The following is a 27,577-nucleotide window of genomic DNA, read 5'->3' on the forward strand; positions in this document are numbered from 1 at the left end:
TTTGAATTAAAGCAGCTTTATTGATGAAAACAAGCCGTCATAGTGAAAGCGCAAAATAAACATTCAGCATTTTGTTTAGTTCCGTGGGGTTGTGTATAAATATATGACGAGTAGCCAATGCTTTGAACCTACTACTGTACGTATCAGTATCAAATAAAAAAACTATCCATATGTTTTAAATTAATTCCTACAATAAACACAACAGCTATATTTATTGTATAAAGTCTCATTCTAAACCGCAGAAAACCTTCATGTACGTTTTTGTCAGACTTAGGCAAAAAGGCAAATTTAAAATAAAGCGGCCCATAAACGTTTAATTTTTTCATCAGTTAATTAACGTCAATTAATTGACAAAGAAATTGAATGTGTATGGAGGACATTGAACATGTAAGACTTACATGTAAATTTAACTTGCCTTTTCTCAATAAATATCCTTTAGTCCATTTCTGGCAAGGATTTTTAAAATTCCTCTTTCTTGCCTAAATCGGACAAAACAAGAGATTCTAGGGTTTAAAATTATACTGTATACAAGTAACATATATTACAACTTGGATATCATATAGTTAGGTTGTTAGGGAGAGATCGTAAACCCAACATTCATTATAAAGATGGTCCATCTTAAACAACAAGACAGTAGGAAACAAATATTCTTTGATCATTCTCAACGAATTTAAACAATTTTGTCAACAATGGTTTAAAACTAAACATAAAACACTTCCTACCCAATACCCAAGTTGTAGAATAAAATATTTGAACATAAAACTAACATTGGTACAAATACAATCTTCTTTGTATTAAATATAGGTTGGCTTACAACCCATTCATCATGGTACAAGTACAATGTTTATAACATATAGAAATAGATTTCACAGATTTAAAACACTTATTTAGTACTTCTGAATTATATTAACATGCTACGTTTCAATACACATACATTTGCTTGATAACGATACCTGTATGTGTATTGAAACGTAGCATGTTAATATATTCAGAAGTAGTATATCCATATAAGTGTTTTAAAATTAGTCGTCTTAATAAATATAGGTTGCATACAACCCATTTATGGCATAGTACAACTACAATGAAGGCCAGCTCATATAAAACAACAAAATTACTAGCTACTTGCACATGTCTAATAAATGATAAGTGGTATCAGGTGTTTAAAAAGAGTAGGCATACACTGCCTCACACATGATACCCATCACTACATATGGCTAGAGGATACCAAGTGGTATCAGGTGTTCTAGAATGAGTAAGCATACTCTGCCTTTATCTACTCGTTTACTGACAACTTTCAAGGGATTGAGACAATTCAACACAGTCTGCCCAGAATAAATGAATTTAAAATTCAACTTTTAAACGATCTGTTATAACATGCATGACACTCACATATTTTACAGATATTCACAGAATTCTACTGTAAAATCATAAAACTCTGATACTTGACAAATATCATTTCACATATTTTCACAGAATTCTACTGTAGGCCTATAATCATAATACTCTGATACTTGACAAATATCATTTAAAAATATTAATTTATGTTGTCAGCATGCAATATATATATCCAGCACTTTATAATAATAATATCATTATGTTTAACAATCTTTCTCTCAGATAATAAACATGTAAGGGTTAAAATCTGCCTCTTGTCGGTCGTTCTTCTGAGCCCTGTTTCTCAAAATCTTAACTAAAGAAAAAAACCAAATTTTAGTAGATACTTCAGTTTTGATTGGCTAAGCACTAAAATCAATCCAATATTATCCAACCAAATTACTAAAATTTGGATTTTTATCTTAGTTAAAATTTTGTGAAACAGGTCCCAGGCTTCAAATGTTATATCTTGTCAAAACTTCAAAGACTCATAACTTCGTTCAAAATAAAGTAATTTGACTGATTTTGTCAATTTATTTATTTCTTATTATCTATATTTGAACTATTAAAGAGAGAACGACCAGCTGTTTATCTAAATCTTACATAATGTATCTTTAATATATCGAAATGAAATGAAATTAAATGGAGTTTAACGTCCTACTGTTCTGCTCCTAACCTGGGCTAATGAAGACGGGCATACGCCATACAGTGTGCTATGAGGGAAATTTTGCCCGGACAGCGGCACTACGGCCTACTCTTATATCGAATTCGAACTGCCAAGGGATCTTTTACGTGCACGCCAATGTGTACACGGGACCTCGGTTTTTCGTCCCATCCGAACGACTAGACAGCTTTCCTTGTCAGCCCCTCCGTCCTGCATCACTGACAAGGGAGAACCACGCCGGAAAATCTGGATGAACTTTCTCGGCCAATGCAGGAATCGAATACCCGACCTCCAGGCTAGCGAGCTAGCGTCTTACCCACTTAGCCACGTGATCCCCTCTTTAATATATCCACTGATCTTTAAATCAGATAACAAAATATCCTATATAAATATAGCTGTAGAAATAAACATTCAAAACATGTAGAGAGAGAGAGAGAGAGAGAGATGGGATTTAACCTCCACTCGACACAAACTAGGTCATTTCGGGACTAACATATGGTTTAATTTTATTTCAAACAGTCGCTTGCGCGTAGGGGTCTTTAGCAGTGGAGGAAACCGGAGGCCCCGGTGAAAACCCACGAGGTTTGACAGGCGACCCTACTCCTTGCCACGTACAACCGGGGATTCGAAACCACGCCAGTCGACTCAATGACAGACTTTATGATACAGCGCGCGCACGCTAACCATTCAGCCATCCAACCCCGCTCATGTATAAGGACCTAACTACTTCTTTGTTGTTCAATAACAACGAGGGCCTGACAATGAAATGTCTTGCAAATCGGATGGTATGAAAACTGATGTATATTGACTTAACTATACTTCTTTGTTGTTCAATAACAACGAGGGCCTGATAAAGTGTCTAATCAATCGAATGGGACAAAAACTGAGGTCCCGGTAACACACTGATGTGCATGTAAAAGACCCCTTAACAGTTTCAATTCGATTTTAGAGTGGTGTGTAGCACCGCTGTATGGGACAATTTCCTTGATAGCACGCTGCATGACGTATACCCGTCTTGTTTAGCTCGGTTGAAGTAGAACAGTAGAACATTAAACCCCATTTCATTTCATTTTCATTTCAAGACAGATACAGGTATGTGTTACTAAACTTTGTTATTAAATAACAGAGAAGTAGTTATATCCATATATACCATAAGTTATCTATATATACCATGTTTATCTCTATATACCATGTGTTATTAAATAACAGAGAAGTAGTTTTATCCATATATACCACGTGTTACGTTTTATTGTTCAATCCCGTACAAGTAAGCGTAAAGCTAATCAGTGTCTACACCAACATGGCAATAAAATAAATCTATTATGTCATTTATAGCCATAGCAACTGCTCACAATACATGTATAGCAATTGTTGAAATTTCTCAGGGTATAGGGACATTTATTATGTCATTTATTTTAATACTGTGTTACTATAGAAACAGTTCACACTGCCCAGTGTACAATACTTGACATATTTACTAGTTATGGATGAGTTCTAATCGACAGTCTAGATACAATACTGACAACCATCTTCATAAGTACATAAAGCATTTTTTTTTTAGCATGAATGATTTTGATTTCGAACGAACAGTGTGGTTTAACTGTTGATCAATGATGATGTTTTGATTAGAAGCGAACATTGTTGGCGTTATTTATAAGTACATCTTCAAACACATTAAATATGTTGTTACGGAGGACTATCATTTAAGAAGAACGAGTGTAACATGGACCAGGAACTGCGAACGACGCCATCGCAGTCATCTTTGATTTCAATCGAACACTGCTGGCGTTATTTATATGAACATCTACATGTACACGTGAAACAAAATATGTTGTAACGGAGGACTCATTTAACAACAACGATTGTGCCATGGACCAGAAACCGAGCATGACCCCATCGCAGCCATCTTGAAATTATGATGTAATATCAAAAATCGAAGTCTTTCAATCAATGCTCAATTTCCCCAAGGAACATGGATGCCATTTTTCATGTTGATCTTACGTGAATTGCCTTTTTTCGAAGAACATGATGAGCAGTGCTTTGGGTCGAGTGACTGGTCGAAAAATTTTTTACTTTTAATTGATGAGGATTTATCCTGACAATTTGATTGTATTTATGGTGTTTAATACTGACAGAACGGTTAGTTCGTCCACTATTCAACTTCATTGCCAGTCAGGACTGCACACGGACACAATTAAGGCCAATGGCGTTCCTTTTTGTGTCATGCCACCAGAATCCATTCACTTGATTTGATATTAATTGTTTATTTCTTGTCCCCATGTTTGCATAGTGCGTGTTTTGTTTTTTATGGCGGTCTGTTTTATTGGTGTTTTGTTTGTATGTTGTGTGGTCCTCCTGCTAAGCTAATAAACGATCAGTATTTGGCTACCTGTAAATTACAACTAGACGAAGGTGTTCTATATTTAAACATGCAGACGAACACGATAACAATATATACAACTAGTACATATAATATAGCTTTTATAATTTAATATAAGGCAAACGGTATATAAATATCGATCGGCTAAAATAGTTGATAAATTACGGACAAGCTATTATAACCAAGTCTGGAAACAGAGCATCTGACACTGGCAATGTCAGACACAGATTCAGGCTTTGTCAGGAACATTTGCTCTGGTACCTGTCGTTTTATTTAGCACTGGCTTGTCTTTCTAATTAAACATACATTATTCAAGAGCTAAATCTTTCTATTGCAGGTCTTTGTTTAGGCCTGAAATGATATCTAAATTATTAATTAAGACATTAATTAACTTATCCAGACCATAATCAACTCTTGATGTCATCGGATGGCTGCGATATAAGCAGATTTTACTTCGTTTTGTGGTCGATGCGGATACCTTAAAAATGGCTCATCGAGACTTTGTTAACAACAGTAGTAATGACAATCGAGGCTATAATTGTATATTCAAGGATATCGTGGCTCAGAGTCAAGTAATTTGACCAGGTACCAGTTTATAAGTGTCAGACATTTTATCAGTGACAATTAACACTGTAATTTCCAGGCTTGATTATAACACAGATCAAATCGTATATTTTTATAACTAAACAAAAACAAAAGTAACAATTAGATGTGTATTTTAATCTGATAAAGATAATCCCAACATTTTCACTACAACTTGTGTATATCATGTAGTTGGGATGTTTTAGCAGGAGTTCCTGTATATAATGTTAACTTGTGTATATCATGTAGTTGGGATGTTTTAGCAGGAGTTCCTGTATATAATGTTAACTTCAAATGACCAATTGTTAAAATTCATTGATAATCAATTACAACTGTTGGTTTTCTGACTGTTGTGTAGTTTAAAATGGTTCGTATAGATTAGATGTTTATTTTCCTAAGTAGTGTTGAGTAATTAGGCTATTTTATCGATATGCCAAATCTATTTGAATTTAATCCTGTCATGTGACAGTATAGTTGATTTCAAAGTACTTTGGTGAGTTCGTTAAATGTGCTGATCAGCTGCGGCTGGACATAGTTGAAAACAACATGTGATCACCTGATCAAATCGCACCTAGAGGTGATTTGGTGAATTGTGGTAATTGCTTCAGAAATCGGTGTTGATAAATTTAAATTAGATAGACATTACAGATGAAAATTTGATTGAATGCAAATCACTTCGGCTAATCAGTGGTCGATAAAAATGCATATTAATTAGCGTAGTCTGTTGTTTACTCAACATAACTCGAGATATAGTAAACAGTTGTAAACCCTAATACATGTTACCTAATCTAGACGGACCATTTTAAACTATGCAACAGTTAGAACAGCTTGTCAACTATGGTTTGAAACTAAACATCAAATACAGGAACTCGTAAAAAAAACAGCACAATGACATGATACTGGAGTTGTAGTGTTTAAGATTGATTGGTGAATTTGAATACAGAAAGTTTCAATACAGGAAGTGAAAGCTTGGACAAGGATCATGCTAATCATTGCAAGAATCATGCTTCATTATATATTTAAAATCATAATCTTACAAACTTTCTTCTTAAAAACTTTTCAATTGTTACGTTACACCTGTTTTAAATGTACATATTTCCCTAAGCGTTTTCGTGGGTTACGTGTAAAGGGTTCCTTTATATTTGCATTAGACTGACTTTATCGCTGGCGAAAAACATGCGCCGAAACGCCAGCGAAAATGCTTACGTAGAAAACGGGCCTTAAGGAGTTGGGAACCATTTAACCACGTATATATCGTACATTTTCAATCATTTAAAAGACCTTTTTTGATTAGTTGGTATCGTGTATGAAGTGTACATAGAAAACGAGCCTTAGGGAGTTGGGAACCAACCATTAAACCATGCATATTGTACATTTTCAATCATTTAAAAGACCTTTTTTGATTAGTTGGTATCGTGTATGAACTGTCCAACCGTTATTATGGAACTGGCCGTATTGACTGCAATGCGTAACGCATTGACGACAACGGACAGACTATCAGACACAATATCACAACCAATCGCTTCACTGTTCGGCTTCGAAACCAGGAATTCTTCATATTTGGGACCTGACAATTTTTCATTCAGGAATTGGAAATCTTTAACCATTGCTCCATCTAACAAGCCACAGCCACATTTTAAACTTGGCGAATGTCTTATAGACGAGATGTCAGTTATCTCCCCTTTAGTAACTCTCCAGACGTGATGACTAGAAACATCTACTAAGTGATCCATGCTGTCTGGACTCGTTACCATGGCAATTTTCTCCATACATCTAGCAAATATTTCGGCTGAAGTTGACACCAGACTCTCGGAACAATCATGGGTTGATGCAAGCGCCGATAGATTTTGAGCCACCTGGAAATCAGTTTAAGTTTTATCAAAGTTAACCATGAAGAAAATAAAATATCTTAAGCCTAGTAGACACAAACTATTTTCTAAGGCTATTCGTAAGCAATTTGTAATTGCTGCCATATTGCTAGAAAAAAATCCCCTGCAAGCTTGTCACTTCGACTTTGTCACTGTTCTAGACTTTTGTTGTCGGTGACACAATGCCAAACATCTAATAAGTTAAGCAGCAGTCTGTCATGCAGCAATTAATCTATTGACCAATCATCACAAGCTAAAAGTTCATGTGACCTTATAAAATGGTGGTTACAACCACACAGCACGCTTGGGGCTTAATAATAGACCTTTCCAATGCTAAGATTTAAACTCTGTCTATCGTAGAACCATATGACACAATTGTTCTGTAGTGAGACAATATGGCAATGATTAATTGTAAGTCAGGGCTAAAGCAGGTCAGAAAGGTCTATTGGCCATTGCTCGTGGCTTCAACAAGTCACACAAAATCGTGTGAATACACTAGGCTGATTTAGGGAGTTCTGGGAGATAAGATAGAACTACTCACATGATGTCGTAAGTAGGCGGCTACATGGGTGTTCCAACATCCACCACCAAATAACACTTCTGGTTGGATAATTAATCGTTCTAAATTTCTCAATACACCTAAAGTTGTCGTCTGAAAGTATACAAACATTCTAATGATTGGATATTCCTCTTGGTTACAGAATAAGTACACAGGGGGCAGGAGATCCTGGGTATAATTATGGTGGGGAGCCATGGTGGCTAAGTGAGTGAGGCACTGGCTTGCTAGTCTGGAGGTCGCGGTTTCGATCCCGGTGTTGGCCAAGAAAGTTCATCTGGATTTTCAGGTGTGGTTTCCCCTTGTCCGTGGTGCAGTACAGAGGGCCTGACAAGGACAGCTGTCTAGTCGTTCGGATGGTACGAAAAACCAAGGTCCTATATGCACATTGGTGTGCACGTAAAAGATCCCTTGACAGTTGGAATTTGATATAAGAGTAGGCCGTAGTGCAAAATGTCCCTCATTTACTCATATCGAATTCCAACTGCCAAGGGATCTTTTACGTGCACGAGATGTTTACACGGGGCCTCAGTTTATTGTCCCATCTTAATGACTATACGTTGTCCCTTGCCAGGCCCCCTGTCCTGCACCTCTGACAAGGAGGAACCATGCTGGGAAATCCCAATGAACTGTCTCGGCCATTTCACCGAGTCATTGGAATTACATACATGCAAATGTGTACAAAGATGGACCTAGGCTTTTCGTCTGACACTTGCCGTGTCTGCCTGTAAGAACTAAATATTTCGGACAAATCTTGAAACAGGGCGATGATTAAATCGAATCAAAGACATAAATAATTTGCATTAGGCTGTTCATTACATTGTCACACACTAAAATAGCCAAGCTCAGAATAGAAATCGGCACAGAAACTGTTATCATAAAACCTGCCATAATTGTTTTCATTCAGGTAATTTACACAGAGTGTCTGACATGGTTCCGAGACCAGTTATTTTAACGTAAACGGGTCAATTTTATGAAATTTATCGCTGCCTGATATCGTGGCCAAGTGTAAACGGGGTTATAGGGACCAGTAGAGAAACGGTTAAAAAGCTGCATAACAATACAAACCTTTAATTCATCTAGCTTGTCTTCATCTGGTGTAGCTAATACTAGAGTAATAACACAACTATCTACTTCCTGTAAGTGGAGATAACTCTTGTCATGTATAACCACATGTTCTATGTGATCTATCCAACCAAACATACCATCAGAAGGAGCTTCTGTTAGAAGGCCAATTGGTGTTGCACCTGCACAAAAACATTACAAAACCATTAAACACAGATCCTATTTTGTTTCATTTTCTATAGTTCAAAATTTCGTTTTACTTGTCTTTATTACAAGGATCTGGAAGAGTTGTTATACATGTATAACCCGCGTTCTGGTTGATATGAGGGTTGATAATTGGTGTGCTGTGCACGGAACTGTGGGTAAACCACTAGTAACATCAACGCTGATTGATTAGTCAATGTTTGATGTATTAGGGTCAGAAGCTGCTCGTACGACTACGACCCCTGACGCGACTTATCGCTACAAACGGTCAGATCTTCATGTAGTGTAGACCATCGAAAGTATAAAAAAAACGAAACAAATTAATTGATTGATTAAACGTTAACATGAAACAAAATGGTGCAATTTTATTTCAATGATGTAGGAATCTTCAACAGCAGGACGAAACGAAACCGGCGAACCGAAAGAAAATCCACTCGACTCAATGACATACCTTATGACAACTTGCAGAGGCGGATTCAAGGGAGGGCGTGAGGGGCGCGTGCCCCCCCTATTTTTCGGCAGTGTCCTTTTTTACTGCTGAAAGTGCCTTTTCTCAGACCCAAATATGTCCGTTCACAATCCGTTGCAGGGATCCCAAATGACTCAAACCATCGATTCAAACACACCAATTCTTGTTGTTTAGCTGACGGTGCCCTTATCCTATAGAGTGACTATAGACAGACATCTTGTGGAATCGGCGGCGTATACACTCATGCCCATCACTGACGCGCATGAGTGCAACCTGATGTACATGTAGCATTGTTTCATGTGTGGACAGAAATTAAATGCAATGTGGTTTTATGGCACGTCAGCTCCAACCGGGCTATATTGCGCCAAACAATGTGTGGACAGTACAAAGTACAAGTTACAAGGTTTAAATAGTGAAGTGGCTAGGGAATAGATTCGTCTTTTTTCCCCATCATAATGCCTCGCTCGCCTTGACAATTTTCGAGTCGCATGTTCAACTGGCTTTTTTGCTCGATTTTCAGGCTCTTTTTCAACGATTTCCGAATGTTTACTTGGACGAAAATATCAGCCAAATAGCTCTTGGAAGATGCAAGGAAATGACGGATAATTTTCTTGGGGGGGGACCCCCCCCCCCAAAAAAGAAAAAAAAAGAAATCCCCTCTCCGCGGCATGCCCCGTCTACGCGGTCGGTCAGTGCCTTCATTTTGCGACGCCCCCCCCCCCCTTTCAAAATTCCTAGATCCGCCCCTGACTTGATAAATATAATATTCTTTGTTTGATGCAGAATCAAGTTGACAGCTAACACACTTTATTGTATGTCTGTTTATAATGGAAAAACCTTTAGCTGGGCGATACGCAAAGTCAGAAATCAATTTTATTTCAATAAATCGCCTGCACGCATGAATTTTCAGCAGTGGGAGGAAACTGGAGGACCTGTAGAAAACCCATGAGGTTGGACAGGTGTCACTACTCCTTGACACGTACACCGGGGAATCGAAACCACGCCAGTTGACTCAATGACAGATGTTATGAGTCAAGGCGCCACACGCTGACCATTCGGCCATCAAAACCCCTTCCTCTCAACCCCAATTTCTAATACCTCACCTGTTACATCCTGTACATATGGTACGGGCATCGCACCCAGACGATCTGTAAACAACACACCCTCTTTTCTAAAATATTCCTTTACGCGGGGATGCATAACTTTCTGACAAATCACAAGTCCGGTTCCCATGGTAACGAGCTGATAACAGAAGGACAATATCTTCTCGAGAAAAAACATATCGGGATTAACGCCAGTGGCAACTTCGTAATTAGCATTCAGTTCGGATTCCGCGTCACCGGACATTGAGCAATTGACTAAAGCTACTTTAATTCGGTGACAGGAAGCCGAATCCAGGCTTCGTTTTATAGACAACTTCTTCTCCACATGGCAAGACAACTCCGGGTATTCTATCACTAATCCGTTTAAATTTCTGGAATAATTCATGTCCTCGTGTTTGACGCACAGCAGGTAAATCCTTGTTGTATAAAAACTGGCCTTCGAGCTCGCCATGTCAGGTATGCACTGCAAAAACGTCTGAAGAATCAAACGGGAGAACTCTTCTAGCTGGTAACCATAGAGACCACAAAACGGCTTAGAATCATACATATTCTGAACGAAAGCCATCATGGCATCCAAATTTGAAAAATCTAATTCGTATTTACACGCGCATTCGTCAGAATTCATATAATCATCAACAATATCGTAAAACACTTGATAAAGATCGGCCAAGATGGAGCGGTTAACGTCGCAATCAAGCGACGACTCAACCAACAATAAACAAAACAAACAAGCCATTAGGCCGCCATCTTGGTACTGGTCAACGTGTGATTGAACAGAACTAACGATTAGTTTTAAAACGGGTTTCGAGAGAGAAATGGCACCAAACAGCCTTGAAGAGGTTGTTGTTCGCGTAATGTGACCACCAGTTGCATTTTGGATTATTTTAATTTTTCCGTGTGGTCCCATACACGAAGCTACGATCTGTCTCAGTGTCGAAATGGCTGCTCGGATTTCAGGGTCGTCTAAAGTGTCCACCTGAAGGTGAGAAGGCTTTTTAAATGTTTCTCGAGACCCCATCATTCCAAAATTTAACAATCTACAATGTAAAATAAATACAAAATTGATCAGTTCACATTAAATGTAAAATAAACCAAAGGTTGCCATGCAAGATAAGACCACATTTTGCAAGCTAGAAAAAAACCCATGATTTTTTGTACAATCAGGAACCATAATCCACGAAGTTATGGTCTGATATGCGCGAACATAGAAAGGAACCAAGATCACTGGAATAGAGGGTCCACAACCTAGAAAAAAAACCATGATTTTTTGTACAATCAGGAACCATAATCCAGGAAGTTATGGTCTGATATGCGCGAACATAGAAAGGAACCAAGATCACTGGAATAGAGGGTCCACAACCTTCTTCTAAACACTATTTGGGTACAAGGCGCTGCCATTTATTCGGGCAGTTTCATTCCGATTTTTCCCAAAATTCGAAGTCAACCTTCATTATGTTGTAACAGTGATATATTTCAACGTTTTTTTTCAAATTGGATGAAAATTTTGACCTCTAGTGGGTCCACAAGCTAAAAATGTGATTTGTTGCACCATCAGGGGCCATAATTCAGATTTTTGAGATATAAACATCTTTTAAGTTTCATCAAAATCGCATAAAAATTGTGACTGGTAGCTTATCCACAATCAAATAACAGACGGACGACAATATACACTGTAACCCAGGTATCGTTTAATTTTGTGTATCTAGCACTAATTTCTTTCACATTCATTTAATATCAAATCTTTGTTTAAATATTCATAAAAACTGTTTAAAATCACCAAAAATCGTTTAATTTGTACTTCTGTCCAGTTTAAAGCTGACCATTCAATTTTGATAATGAGTGTCCAATTTACAAGTGTTTAATTTCTCAATCATTGTTAAAAAATAAACAACCCTATTGATTAATGATGTATAATGATTAATTTTTGAACAGTGATCAGGAAATTAAATACTTGTAAATTGGACACTCATTATCAAAATTAATCAGTCAGCTTTAAACTGGACACATGTACAAATTAGATGATTTTTGGTGATTTTAAACGATTTTTACGAATTTTTAAACAAAGATTTGATATTAAATGAATGTGTGGCGTAGGCCCGTCTTTATTAGCCCAGTTCGGAGCAGAACAGTAAGATGTTAAACCCATTTCATTTCATTTCATTTCAATCCTGGTTGAGTTCATCAGGATTTTACAGACAGGTTTCCCAGCTTTCTGTGGTGCCTGAAAGAAACAGTGTCTAGTTTTTCGGTGGGAGCAGAAAAATGATGTCATGTGTATTGTCTGCACATTAAGAATCCCATTGGAAATTGAAATAAGAGTAGGTTGTAGCACTGCTGCCTGGGCAAAATATCCCTCATAGCACACTGTATACTGTAATGAAATGAAATAAACTGGGTTTAACATCTTACTGTTTTGCTTCGAACTGGGCTAATGAAGACGGGCATACGCCATACCGTGTGCTATGAGGGACAGCGGCAATATGGCCTACTCTTATATCGAATTCCAACTGTCAAGGGATCTTTTACGTACACGCCAATGTGTACACGGGACCTCGGTTTTCCGTCCAATCCAAACGACTAGACAGCTGTCCTTGTCAGGCCCTCCGTCCTGCATCACTGACAAGGGGAAACCACGTCGGAAAATCGGGATGAACTTTCTCGGCCAATGCAGGGATCGAACACCCGACCTCCAGGCTAGCGGGCCAGCGTTTTAACCACTAGCCACCGTGGCTCCCCATCAGGATTGAACCCAGTCGTGACAACAACAGGCCTACATGTACATATATATACCGATGCTGTATTCAAGACTCTTTAAAAAATAAATGTTTGCCTCACGCAAGGTGATTCCCCCACACAAACAGGAATAATATACATGTATAGGCCGTGTTACCACACAAAAAAGTTATAATATATATATATATAAGAGAGAGAGAAATGGGGTTTAACAGCCACTCGACACAAACTAGGTCATTTCGGGACTGACACATGATTCAATTATAGCACTCACGTATATCACGCATAACAAAGCGTTTTCATGGCCCTGAACTAGTGTAATTAACAAAATGATTTGTTACTTTAAGCCAAATGATGCAATTAGAATTATTCCACTCACGTGTAATCTCGTGGTATTGTATTGACACAAACAAGTAGCTATGTTTTGGCTCTATAACTCTTTTTATGTGTCAACTGTCAATTACAGACTAAGTTGATTTAGTACAATTCTACATATATGTGAATCTACCAACTTGCCAAAGATATTAATTAATATAATATACAGCTATCTTATTTCTCTAGTCCTTGCCTATAAATTTATAAACAATGTTGCAACGACTATATTGCTACACCACACATAAACAGTTATAGGCCTTGTTACCACACAAAAACAGTTAAAATATATAGGCCGACTTACCACACGAAACTAACAAGAAACTAAACATTTATTGTGAACTTTCACTACCATTACTTATTGAATCTACTTTATTCTGAAGCTGTTCAACTCGTTGCTGTGATCGTTCCGAGGAGAGAGAAACTTTTGGTAAATTACTAGGTATGGTTGCCACGAAAATTGTTCCACAGATCATTAAAAGTGACACAAATTTATTTTTCTGTACATATAAAACTGTTTTCTCAATAAATCCTGGTCCTTTGTTTTTGATCATTTTTCTGAAAAAAAACAACCCAAAGTATTAAATAACTTAAATGGAATGAAATGGGGTTTAATGTCCGACTGTTTTGCTCTGAACTGGGCTAATGAAGACGAGCATAAGCCATACAGTGCGCTATGAGGGAAATTTTGCCTGGACAGCGGCACTACAGCCTACTCTTATATCAAATTCCAACAGAAAAGGGATCTTTTACGTGCACGTCAATGTGTTCAACGGGACCTTGGTTTTTCGTCCCATCCAAACGTCTAGACTGATGTCTCTTGTCAGGCCCTCCGTCCTGCATCACTGAGAAGTTGGGAACCACGCTGGAAAATCTGGATGAACTTTTTCAGCCAGTGCAGGGATCGACCTCCAGGCTAGCGTATTAAATAACAAATCGCTAAATGCTAGGTTAGTGCTGGGTATTGCCACTACAGTCGCGATATGATACTCATTGCGATTCGGGTGCTACAATACGATTTGTGAGAGAGAGAGTGAGAAATGGAGTTTAACGTCCACTCGACACAAACCAGGTCATTTCGGGACTAACATGTGGTTTTAATTTTTTATTTCAATAACTCGCGCGTAGGGGTCTTTAGCAGTGGGTGGAAACCGGAGGACCCGGAGAAAACCCACGAGGTTGGAGAGGCGACCCTACTCCTTGTCACGTATAACCGGGGATTCGAAACCATGCCAGTTGACTCAATGACTGGCCTTATGATACAGCTCGCACATGCTAACCATTCGGCCATCCAACCCCCCAATACGATTCGTATCACAATTTATAACCAGGTTAATATTTACTAAGAAAACAACAGGATAAATGAATAATTGATATCTTTAGTTCTGCCGATATCAAAGAAATAAAACTGTTTTATATCATGATGGGGATCAAAATAAGGACCAGAACAATTTAAGAGTGTTAATATATCTATGGGTAATGTGTGACGTGGATAATTCAGAGTGACACGTTAATTACTGAAGCAACAAAAAATTATTTATTTTAAAAAAAAAAGAATCGTGAAAAATCAATTCAGCGTCTTGCGATTCAATACGCTAATGTTCAGGTGAATCGCAATACATTTGGCACAATTTGAGGGAGAGTTAATCCCAGGTAAAAAATATAATTTCACAAAAGAAATATCAGTCCCTTGAAATTTGTTTAAGTTGGTTCAGTATTTACAGAGAGATAGAGAGAGAGAAATGGGGTTTAGCGTCCACTCGACTCAAACTAGGTCATTTCGGAACTAACACGTGGTTCAATTTTATTTGAATAACTCTCTTGCACGTAGGGGTCTTTAGCAGTGGGAGGAAACCGGAGGACCCAGAAAAAACCTACAAAACTGGACAGGCGATCCTACTCCTTGTCACGTACAACTGGGAAATCGAAACCACGCCAGTTGACTCCATGTCAGACATTATGATACAGCACGCATGTGCTAACCATTCTGCCATCCATCCCCCAGTAAATACGGCAATGCAATTAAACATACATTATGCAAGAGCTAAATCTGCCTATTGCCTAAAATGTTATCTAAATTATTAATTAGACATTAATTAACTTATCCAGAGCATAATCAACACTCGAGGCCATCTTATCTGTCTGGTTTTCATTGGAATTGAATCTGATCTGCTGTTTAAATGCAAAAATGGATAATCGAGACTTTGTTATCATCGTGACAGCGCTAAAAATGACAATCAAGGCTCCAAAGATTCTAAAATAGGATTTTTTCGGCTGAAATTTTCAGCATATTCCATTTACATTATCTAGTTTTTAACTATTATAGTGATAACTGTCAGCTCTTTAATTATCTAATCTCCCATAATGTATCCTTAGCTCACCTTGGTCCTTTTTCTCTTCAATCTTAAATAAATTAATGCCAGCTACTCGAGGTTTCCTTTCTTCTAAAGGAACAAGTTTTTCATTAAACTGTATAAAGTACCAACCAATGTGAAAACTAATAATACTACCAACCATTACAAGCAAAACTCGGCTTTTCTTTAGGTTCTCAAAAAAATTATTCGACATATTCTTGCCTGAAATATCAAAATCAACATAGCCGAATGTAGGTGTAAATTAATTAAATATAAAATGGCAGTGGATATTTAAGTTCCGTATACAGCACTTTACTTTATTTACTATTTTGCTGTACGCTTCCGTTTAACATGCACAGTTCTCTGATACCTGGACTTAGCAGTTTTGGACATTAACCCATAACCCAAACCCTAACCCTAACCCAACAGTTCTATTCGTTCTTTGTCTAACATTGCTTCTTTTTCCGTTTCTTATAAAGGAACGAAATAGCCATACTTGAATTTCTATGGTAGAAACTGGAGAATTATTTGTAAAAGAAAATAAGATGATAAATGTAAATTGTAGAAAAGCATTTAGAATATTATTCTATTTTGGTCGAGGGCACATTTCTGCGGATTTTGGTTTTTAATTTAAGTACTAAGACTGTCAGTGGTTTATGTTTTTCCCGTAAAATCGTGCTTCTGCCAAAATGATGGAATATATCTGTAGTTTCCGTCATTTTGAATCAGAAACGATGTACGGTAAAATAGCGGAAGTAGATACTTTGCCGTATACGGTTAAATATCCACTTCGTAAAATAAATAAATTACTTAATTTTAACACAAATATTTTGGATCCATAGATTTACCCAAAACGTAGAGTCGCCTGTCCAACCTCGTGGGTTTTCTCCGGTTCCCTACCACTGCTCAAGACTCCTACGTGCTAACAAATTATTGATATAAAATTAAACCATGTGGTGTCAGTCCCGAAATGACCTAATTTGTGTTGAGTGGGCGTTAAACCACATTTCTCTCTCTCTCTCAATATCCTAACATGGATGGCAAAATTTTCTCTTATCATTAGAAAACCAAAGAATGTCTTGTTTGCTACAAATTAATCTCGACTTTGTAACCGGTCGAAAAAATAAAAAAATAGAGCAATTCCGGTTGATCCAGACAAATACGGTCATGAGTCACAATCATTTCGATTCCAAATGATAGTAATTCAGTCAAATTAATATTGACAAACCACATAAAATGGAAGTTAGAAATGTAGATTTTATATTACAAAAGTCTGCTGGCTATAATTCTGGCCAATTGACCGTTAATTTAGGTTATTATACGTACCTAATTACGTCGGCAACCAATCTTAGAAAACATGGTCACCTCTATGAATTATCGCTTATGTCCTAGCAAATTATCATAATATTTTTATTTTAGCGAAGAGTTAACCAATAATTTGGCATAATTGTGAATATTTTGAGAATTTCTTTGTTCTCTTATGTAAAATATATGTTCCATTGCTCAAAATCATGACCAAATAACGCAATGCTAATTTTTAATGACGTGAGCGACCCGCCAGGAAAAGGTAACTCTAAATCCGCGGGAACAGGGTTCCAAAAATCCCGAATGATGATTACTGTCAAAAAGCAGAAATTGAATCAAAATAATCAAGAAAAATATGGCTCAGACAAATTTTTCTGTTTCAAGAACGGAATATATCAGGGTGTGTACTGTAACCCAGGTATCGTTTAATCTTGTGTAACTAGCACTAATTTCTTTCACTTTCGTTTAATATCGAATCTTTGTTTAAAAATTCGTAAAAATCGTTTAAAATCACCAAAAATCATCTAATTTGTACATGTGTCCAGTTTAAAGCTGACTGATTAATTTTGATAATGAGTGTCCAATTTACAAGTATTTAATTTCCTGATCACTGTTCAAAAATTAATCATTATACATCATTAATCAATTAGGTTGTTTATTTTTTAACAATGACGTCAATGATTGAGAAGTTAAACACTTGTAAATTGGACACTCATTATCAAAATTGAATGGTCAGCTTTAAACTGGACAGAAGTACAAATTAAACGATTTATGGCGATTTTAAACAGTTTTTACAAATATTTAAACAAAAATTTGATATTAAACGAATGTGAAAGAAATTAGTGCTAGATACACAAGATTAAATGATTTTTGGTGAGTTTAAACAGTTTTAATAAATTTTTAAACAAAGATTGGATATTAAACAAATGTGAAAGAAATTAGTGCTAGATACACAAGATTAAACGATTCCTGGGTTACAGTTTATTGCCTATATTAGATTTATGATTAATAATCATTTTAAACTAAAAGTCACAGCAAATTATGGTAATTTTAAACGAAATGAATCAAATGGGGGTTTGCCTCCAACAGGGCAAATGAAGACAGGCATACACCATACAGTGTGCTATGAGGGAAATTTTGCCTACTCTTATATCAAGTTCCAGTCTGACTAGGGAACTTTTACATGCATGGCAATGTGTACACAGGACCTTGTTTTTTCGAGCCATCCGAACGACTAGACAGGTGTCCTTGTCAGGCCCTCCGTCCTGCACCACTGACTAGCTTGTGAGCTAGCGTCTTACGAACTTAAGCAACTTGGCTTCCAAATTTTAAACACAAAAGGCAAAGTGTGTTGAAGAACATGTATTCAAGTATATTTGTTACCAGTACCTTGTCTGAAAATAAAAATCGAAATAGCCTACTGCTTAAAGGGGTTAGAATGTATTACCATTTTGCATTTGTTGAGTAAGTGACTTTTAAGCTCTTTTAAGTCGAAGCAGGCAATTAAGCCATTGATAATAAAATATTAATGTTCAATAACTATCCTATGATATAAAGAACATTTTTATAAGCATAAATTTAACAGTTTGTTTCTTGTTTTTCCCAGGTCAACAAATTTAAAGTTATACAAGTACAGATTCATCCGCAAACTACGACAGGTAAAAAACTCTGGTTTGAAGAAAAACATTTTCAGGTAAGCAATATACATGTTTATAAGACACACTTAAAAAGATACATTATATAATGTACGACAGGTAAAAAACTCTGGTTTGAAGAAAAACATTTTCAGGTAATTAAGCAATATACATGTATGTAGACACACTTAAAAAGATACATTATATAAGAGCTAAATCTGCGTATTGCGGGTCTTTATTTAGACACATGACAAGACCATAATCAACTGTCTAGATCAGTGGTTCTCAACATTTTTTTACCAACGGCACACCTTGGAACACATGTAAAAATAGTGGCACACCTGGCTAAATATATATGAAAAATGTTTCAATTTTGTAAAAAAAAAAAACAATGGCAAGTCAAATACAGCATAGATCCGTAGACAGAGACTAGTCATAGACACATAGAATGACTCAAAAACTAAATAAAGAAAAAAAACGCTATGAAGTTACCAGTAGACACCAGTGAATACTCAATTGGGATCACACGTTTTTTCGCAATTTCTTAGTGTGCCTGCCGTTCAAATGTTCGCAGCACACTTAGGAAGATCTCATGGCACACGTGTGCCGCAGCACACTGGTTGAAAATCACTGGTCTAGATTATCGAATGGCTGAGATTTAAATGGATTAGAACACCCACAAAATGTTTAAATTGAAAGAAAAAATGGATAATCAAGACTTGGACTTTGATTGTCAAGTATCTCAGTATGCTTGTATGTAATCTGTGTATGAAGCAGAGTATGCTGTATGTAACCCATGACAACATATTGTTTATTATTACAGGAAGTTATGCAGCTAGTGAAACCTGTTATACTTGAGAGAAGTAGGCCTACATGTATAAAAATTTTAACAGTTAATAATAAAGGCACGAAAGACACAACAGATGCTGGTCTTCTCTCAGGTATACCCCCACCCCCCACTACCCCCCCCCCCCCCCACTACCCCGTCGCTCCCACCCCCACCCTATTTGACAGATATTAAAGATGCATTATGTAAGATTTAAATGAGTCAAATTACTTCATACGGAGCAAGATATGTTTATGAGAAATGTCTTTGATCCAGAAACACAAGACTTTGCACATAGTTTCTTATTGATGTATTTGATATAAAACAACAAAAGTTTTATAAAGGGCTATATTTTAGGTAAAATAAGCAAACAATTTTGAGTAAATTCTTAACTTAAAGTTGCAATTGTTAATTTTCAAGTCATATTTTTAAAATGTATTAAAATAAAGCCTTAAAATAGATGGTATCCATAAACAGTCCTACCTTGTTAAAGAATAATCCTATTAATCCTATAATTCGCTATTGCCAGCTGAGAAATTGGGAAAAATATCATTTTTAACTTCAAATTCCAACGTTGGAAAATGGTTTCCCCTTGTTGTCAATAGCAAAACAGGGGAGGTAATTGTGTTGTTATTTCCTGTTTCATAGATTTTTAAGGGTGGGAAATAATGCCCATGATCGTATAATAGTGATTTGATAACCTATTGAGCAAAAGACATAGAAATAATTATGTTTTGACTTTCTTACAAAATTTGAAATTCTCGCTTTAAGTCTGAGACACAAACTAGGTCATTTCGAGACTAACATATGGTTTAATTTCATTTACATAAACTAGGTCATTTCGAGACTAACATATGGTTTAATTTCATTTACATAATTCGCTTGCGCGTAGGGGTCTTTAGAAGTGGGAGGAAACCGGAGGACCCGGAGAAAACCCTTGAGGTTGTTTTTTCAAGCGGATCATTTAATTTCAATTTTTTGAATAGCATTTAATTTCAATTTTTTGAATAGCATTTAAAGATGGGTTCCCAGAAAAGTATTTATCAGGTGGTTATTTCCAATAAAAGTATGGTAATTTAGAATGGAAAGTAGAGATATCCAATTTTACTAGAAAAATACTGGATTCGCCAAAAAACACTCATGGAGAGTATACAGGACAAAAATGTAAGGGTTCCCCTAATCGACAACCTGACGATTAGGAATTTCTGCACACGTGATGTCAAAGGTCACATGTGAACATTGAGTGCTTGATGTACAAGTTGATAAAATTTATGAAGAGTTAGACATACAACAGTTTCTGAGATAAAAATGACGGAAAAAGACGCGGGTAGTGGATAATCCGAGAATTTAATTAGGATTCGATATTTGTAATAAATAGAAAGCGATTAAAGACAACATCGTCTTATGTATGCAATGAATTCTCCTCTGACTTCTAACAGAGGTAAGTCACCTGATGTAAATATGACCTGGTTTGATCTAATTTTTATAGCAGGACATTCCTTCGCAATTACAATGTTTGAGAAGGATTTGAAGCATAATTATGACAAATTAATTAGTTTGAATATGTTTTTAGTCCATATATACCATTAAATCACCTAGTTTGTACGCAGGAACCCATCTTTAAATAATGACTTGGAGTAATCAAATCGTAAGATCTTTATTTAATGTCTCATCCATTTATGTTTATCTTCCAAATGAAATGGGGTTTAACGTCCTACTGTTCAGGGCCCTGTTTCTCGAAATCCTAACTAAAGATAAAATCCAAATTTTAATAGATACTTTAATTTTGATAGGCTAAGCACTAAAATCAGTCTAATATTATCAAATCAAATTACTAAAATTTGGATTTTATCTTAGTTAAAATTTTGTGAAACAACGCCCTGATCCTACTGGGATAATGAAGACGAGCAGAGGCCATACAGTGTGCTATGAGGAAAATTGTGCCCAGGCAGCGGCGCTACGGCATACTCTTATATCGAATTTCAACTGTCAAGGGTTCTTTTACGTGCACGTCAATGTGTACAAGTGACCTTGGTTTTTCGTCCCATTGGACAGACCAATGCTCACGCTGTTGATCGCCATTTCTGCTAATTGTGATAAAAATATCACTGTGGCGATAAATTATACATTCTGGCAAAAATTTTTTAGCCGTGGCGATATTTATTTTTGCCACATCGTAATTTAATGTATTTATATTGAAAGTGAAAATGTAATAAAAATTTTGGCGAAAAAATATATGTTTAATAAATTAAAATGAAAAATTGGCGAAAAAAAATGGAATCCACAGTGAGCACTGAGACCGACTATACATTGTCCCTTGCCAGGTTCTCCGTCCTACAGCACTGTCAAGGGGGGACCACGCCGGGAAATCCTGCTGAACTTTCTCGGCTAATGCAGGTATGGAACAGGTGACCTCCAGATTAGCGAGCCAGCGTCCAATGGATTTGTATTTTGCAGGTACAACTGTTAGAATTGGTTACTCGTTTAAAAGGAAACGACAACACCAGACTTGTCTTCTACCTAGAAATATTTCGAAACACATGAATGAGGATATAAAATCAGATTTATATACTGACAATCTTCGATCATCTTCTCTATCAGGTAAAATATTCTTGAAGTCTGAAAATAAAAGCTCAGGCCTGATGTTTTTCAAGGCTATTCATGAGTAGTAAAATGTTTTAAAAATGAAATTGTGAGAATTCATTATTAATGCGATTTTAGTATCATTACTGTGGGGGGTTGGGATGGCCTAGTGGTCTGAAGTGATGTGCTTTGAGCTCTGACTTGCGGTCATGGTTTCGATCTATGGTGTGAGCGTATATGGCTTTGAGATAGAGGCATCTTCTCAACGTCATGGGTTTTCTCTGGGATCTGTTGTTTCCTCCCACAGGAAAGACCTGTGCACATGTACTGAGCATAGTGAATTAAGACATACACAAGAACAGCTCCTCCGGTCTGGTTTTTAAAGGCTTTTTTATATTGTTTAAAGATACATCATGGAAGATTAGATAAAGAGCTGGCAGTTATCACTATAATAGTTAAAGACTGAAAATTTCAGTCAAATTTATCCACTATGAACCAAGATTTTAGCAATTGAATTTTTTGGCCTAGCTTCGATCATCAATATTAAAGTTGGCACGATAAAAAATATAGTCTCTATTATCCATTTCATGATTTAATTATGAATGGAAGTCAAACAGCAAATCGGAACCTAATCCAATAAACATTGCAGGCTAGCGATGCCATCGAGAGTTGATTATGGTCTGGATAAGTTAATTAATGTCTAATGAATAATTTAGATAACATTTCAGGCCTAAAGAAAGACCTTCAATAGACAGATTTAGCTCTTGCATAATGTATGTTTAATATAAATTGTTTAATTTCTGATAATTACTTAATACTTAATGGGTTATTATTCGTAATCAGATTTTCATTAAATGTTCTCATTACTGATAAAAGAAAAAATATGCGATAACCCTTGTTGACCGCCTTGACGACTTAGCTGCTGTGGGCGTATGTTTGTTGCCTGGCAACCTATCTTTCAAAAATTCCGGTCAATTTTGTTCAGTTTACACCTGCTTAATCCATTGTTAATAGTTCTTTTGTTATTATTTTGTCATTTTTGAATCGTCCATTACTAATTACTTGCACATTGTCATCTAGAATGGGAGTCACGGTGGCTAAGTTGGTAAGACGCTGGCTCGCTAGCCTGGAGGTCGGGTGTTCAATCCCTGCATTTGCAGAGAAAGTTCACCCATATTTTCCAGCGTGTTCCCCCTTGTCTGTGATGCAGGACGGAGGGCCTGACAAGGACAGCTGTCTAGTCATTCGGATGAAACGAAAAACTGAGGTCCCGTGTACACATTGGCATGCATGTAAAAGATCCCTTGACAGTTGGAATTCGATATAAGAGTAGGCCGCAGTCCAGGCAAAATTTCCCTCATAGCACACTGTATGGTGTATGCCTGTCTTCATTAGCCCAGTTCGGAGCAAAAAAAACCCATTTCATTTAATTTCATTTTGTCATCTAGAATATGTTATTCTTTGTTCATTACAAATGTTGCCCGAAATAATAGAATACACGACACGCGTACTAATTATAAAATGTTCACTGTTTCTTAAATATTTCATAATATTGATTGAAATGGACCAATAATGAGTTCACACTTTGTGTTTTTAATATGAAAAATATTGAGTTAGACGTTAAGCACAGGGGGGTAGGGTGCAGTGATGGGATTTCAAAATTTTAGTTGTCGGACATTTTCTTCCCGAAAATAAAGGGACATAACTCTTATCGTTATTTAAGCAGGAGTTTTCAAACCACAATTAAGAATCACGCATGTGTCAACAAAATATTCAAATTCTTACTTAATAAAACAAATAGATGCACCTCGTTATTCTTCATATTTAATTCCCGTACGGTATTCAAATTTATGTCAATAATATTCCTAGAAAATTACATGACATTGTAATACCATAGAATGAAAGCGTACCGACTACTGCCCATCCGTACCGGTTTCAAATTCCCCCAAAATTACCGTATTTTTCGGGTCATAAGTCGATATATTTTTCAGCAAAGTCCAGCATTATTCTTATGCTCCGTTTCGATTTATATACGGCCACGGGAGGTAAAAAAATGAATGACATCCCGAAATTTATTTGGGTGGTTTAATGGTGCGTTGTATCATAAGGTCTGTCATTGAGTCATCTGGCTTGGTATCGATTCGCCGGTTGTAGGTGACAAGGAGTAGACCCGTGTCGCCTGTCCAACTTCGTGCGTTTTCTCTGAGTCCTCTATCTGGTTTCCTCTCACTGCTAAAGACCCCTACGCGCAAGCGAATTATTTAAATAAAGTTGAATCATGCGTTAGTCTCGAAATGACCTAGTTTGTGTTGAATAGATGTTAAACCCCATTTCCACACCCTCCGCCCCATCCACCCTTCCTTTAGAAATACATGTAGATTATACAAGAGCTAAATCTGACTATTGCCGTTCATTCTTTAGGTCTGAAATGTTATCTGAATTATTAATTAGACATTAATTAACCTATCCAGACCATAATCAACTCTAGATGGCATCGCTAGCCAGCGATATTTACTGGATTAGAATCCGATCTGCTGCTTCTGATTAAATCTAAAATGGATAATCGAGACTATGTTTTTTATCATATCGACTTTAGTAATGATGATCAAGGCTTAGCCTAAAATTCAATTGCTAAATTCTCGGTTCAGAGTGGATCAGTTTGACTGAAATTTTCAGCAAATTCCTTTACATTATCTAGTTTTTTAACTTTTATAGTGAGAACTGCCAACTCTTTATCTAATCTTCCATAATGTATCTTTAAGCACTGAATAAAGATAGTTTTATTCTTTTATCAACATTTCTAAACAAAAATCAATAAAACAAGTGAACATTCTCCAGGTTTTGGAAGACATTAATATTGACTTATTGATTTTGTTTAAAACTTTAACAACACAACTCATGTGTAAACTACCTAGATAAATCAATCAATAAATATTAACACAGTCAGTTATAAACAGTCTCTACTTAGAGAGAGAGAGAGAAATGGGGTTTAACGTCCACTCGACACAAACTAGGTCATTTCGGGACTAACATATGGTTTAATTTTATTTACATAATTCGCTTGTGCGTAGGGGTCTTTAGCAGTGGGAGGAAACCGGAGGACCCGGAGAAAACCCACGAGGTTGGACATGCGACCCTACTCCTTGCCACGTACAACCGGGGATTCGAATCTTTACTTAGATATCTCCTATACATAGGGTTAGGGTTAGTGCTAGTTATAACTGGTAGATACAATCAATCAATAATAACACAGTGAGTTGCAAACATCTTTATACACAGAGAGATGGTTATAGTGACAAGGAGTACTGTCGCCTGTTCAACCTCGTGGGGTTTTCCCTGGGTCCTCCGGTTTCCTCCCACTGATAGAGAGCCCTATGCGCAAGCGAGTTGTTGAAATAAAATTGAACCATGTTAGTCGAATGGACGTTAAACCCTATTCCCTCATTTTTAGCGAGAGAGAGAGAGGGGCGGGGTAGAGCGAAGCGGGGCGAGAAAGAGTGAGACAGGGATAGTGCGGAGAGAGAGAGTCACACACACACATAAACTAGGTCATCTTGGGACTAACATATGGTTCAATATTATATTAATACAATTATAAACATCTTTACTTTACACAGAGGTAGAGAGTTAGATGGTGGGATGGGAGTGTATAAAGAGGGTTTAATATCCACTTGACATAAACTAGGTCATCTTGAGACTAACATGGTTTAATATATTAATAATCCAATGGTGCGTAGGGTTTTTTATGGTCAGATCTATCTGACAAGGCACGTGATTGTTGCCGAGGATTGTGGGTTAGGGTAAGGCATATAGGGCTAGGTCTTAGGTAAGGGTTATCTCTAGTCCTGTTTATAGGTTTCGAATCCCCGGTTGTACGTGACAAGGAGTAGGGTCGCCTGTCCAACCTCGTGGGTTTTCTCCGGGTCCTCCCGTTTCCTCCCACTGCTAAAGACCCCTACACGCAAGCAAATTATGTATATAAAATTAAACCAAATGTTAGTCCCTAAATTACCTAGTTTGTGTCGAGTGGACGTTAAACCCCATTTCTCTCTCTCTCTAGTCCTGTTTATAACTGGTAATTATGCATTTAGCCTTGATAAATAGATCTAACCCGGTGTTTAGCCTTGATAAATAGATCTAACCCAGTGTTTAGTAAACCAGATTGGAGGTAACTTAATGAGTTGAGGGTCATATTGGATGTGTTATGAAATTTATTTGGTTTTAAAGTCACTTGTTTTCTTTTGCTATGAAAGGAAGTCTTGGTCAGATTGTGGTGTCTACCTACATCATAGGGTTAGGGTTAGGGTTCTATCACAGGACCTCGGTGGGAACAACTAGATACAGTTACTTGCCAGACCAACCCTCGGTCCTGCACCACTGACAAGAGAAAACCATGCTGTCAAATCTTGAAGATCTTTCCTGCCCAACAGTAGGATTAAACCTTGTACCTCTTGGTTTGGGGAGTTGGATGGCCGAATGGTTAACGTGTGCACGCTATATCATAAGGCCTGTCATTGAGTCAACTGGTGTGATTTTGAATCCCCGGTTGTACGCGACAAGGAGTAGGGTCGCCTGTCCAACCTCGTGGGGTTTCTCCGGGTCCTCCGGTTTCCCTCCACTGCTAAAGACCCCTACGCGCAAACAAATTATTGAAATAAAATTGAACCATGTGTTTGTCCCGAAATGACCTAGTTTGTATCGAGTGGACGTTAAACCCCATTTCTCTCTCTCTCTCACCTCTGGGTTCGTAAGCTAATCCCATACTCACTGAACCACAGTGGCTCCCTTTAATGGAGAAACAATTAATACAAATTGTTTTTTAAGACCTGGAGAAATAAGCAAGAAATGAAATAAAATGTCGTTTAACATCCTACTGTTCTGCTCTGACTTGGCTAATGAAGACAGGGAAATAACCAAGATTTTATTGCGAAGATAACATCAGCGAGACGGCCAGGTCAGGATCTCTTGACCTTACTGTATATATGACATCACAGAATTTAATAATTCCATGGTTATTGTTGATCCATGATATTACATTCCCTGCTTCACTCACAAACTTTAAACCGTGATTGTTGATTTCAAATCTAAATATATGTAATTAATGATTTCACATTCCAGGTTGATGACTAGCCATCTTGGCACGTACATCTAATATAGAAAATGTCTTGTCCAAATACTTTGAACGATATATAATTAAAGAATAATCTTGATTTCTAATCTAGATAGATATCGTATATCTTATTACATGTATATATGTCTAATTATAAAGCCAGGCACCTTGTCTCAAGAATTCACACAGTTCCTGGTTTTTTTTATCTCTAATATGATCAAGATGTGTATAAAGAGAAAGAATTGTGATATTTTTAACTCACCATGATGTTACGTATTCCAGGTATTTACCGATATTTTGATGTTTTTAAAGAGAAGTTGATTGTTTATGTCTGTCCGATAAATGATGCATCACAGAACATCATGACACAGGTTTGTACTAGAATAAATTAATAC

General features: G+C 36.9%; 1 protein-coding gene across 4 annotated transcripts; it reads right to left on the reverse strand.

The window, feature by feature from the left end:
* On the reverse strand, positions 1–27,567 carry LOC126822676 (molecular chaperone MKKS). Of its 4 annotated transcripts, none has more exons than XM_050551690.2 (7): positions 27,445–27,566; positions 15,752–15,946; positions 13,675–13,928; positions 10,266–11,302; positions 8,493–8,671; positions 7,410–7,520; positions 1–6,856 (listed from the first exon to the last, which is right to left on the reverse strand). In XM_050551690.2, exons 4-7 carry the CDS (start codon positions 11,284–11,286, stop codon positions 6,404–6,406), a joined length of 1,764 nt encoding a protein of 587 aa, XP_050407647.1. In that variant the 5' UTR covers positions 11,287–11,302; positions 13,675–13,928; positions 15,752–15,946; positions 27,445–27,566; the 3' UTR covers positions 1–6,403. The 4 variants fall into 4 exon arrangements, with proteins under 4 accessions (XP_050407647.1, XP_050407648.1, XP_050407649.1 ...); XM_050551691.1 differs by lacking the exon at positions 27,445–27,566 and adding an exon at positions 17,051–17,096; XM_050551692.2 differs by lacking the exon at positions 15,752–15,946.
* Between the last annotated feature and the right edge of the window lie 10 nt (positions 27,568–27,577).

The sequence above is a fragment of the Patella vulgata genome, chromosome 5 (genome assembly GCF_932274485.2).
Source record: "Patella vulgata chromosome 5, xgPatVulg1.2, whole genome shotgun sequence".
Taxonomy (NCBI): Eukaryota; Metazoa; Mollusca; class Gastropoda; family Patellidae; genus Patella; species Patella vulgata.

Coding starts and splice junctions, on each gene's coding strand:
- LOC126822676 (XM_050551693.2), bottom strand. CDS start 11,286: ATGATGGGGTCTCGAGAAACATTTAAAAAGCCTTCTCACCTTCAGGTG. Junction 7,521..8,492: donor ACAAGCTAGATGAATTAAAG/GTTTGTATTGTT, acceptor GTATACTTTCAG/ACGACAACTTTAGGTGTATT. Junction 6,857..7,409: donor CCGCCTACTTACGACATCAT/GTGAGTAGTTCT, acceptor ACTGATTTCCAG/GTGGCTCAAAATCTATCGGC.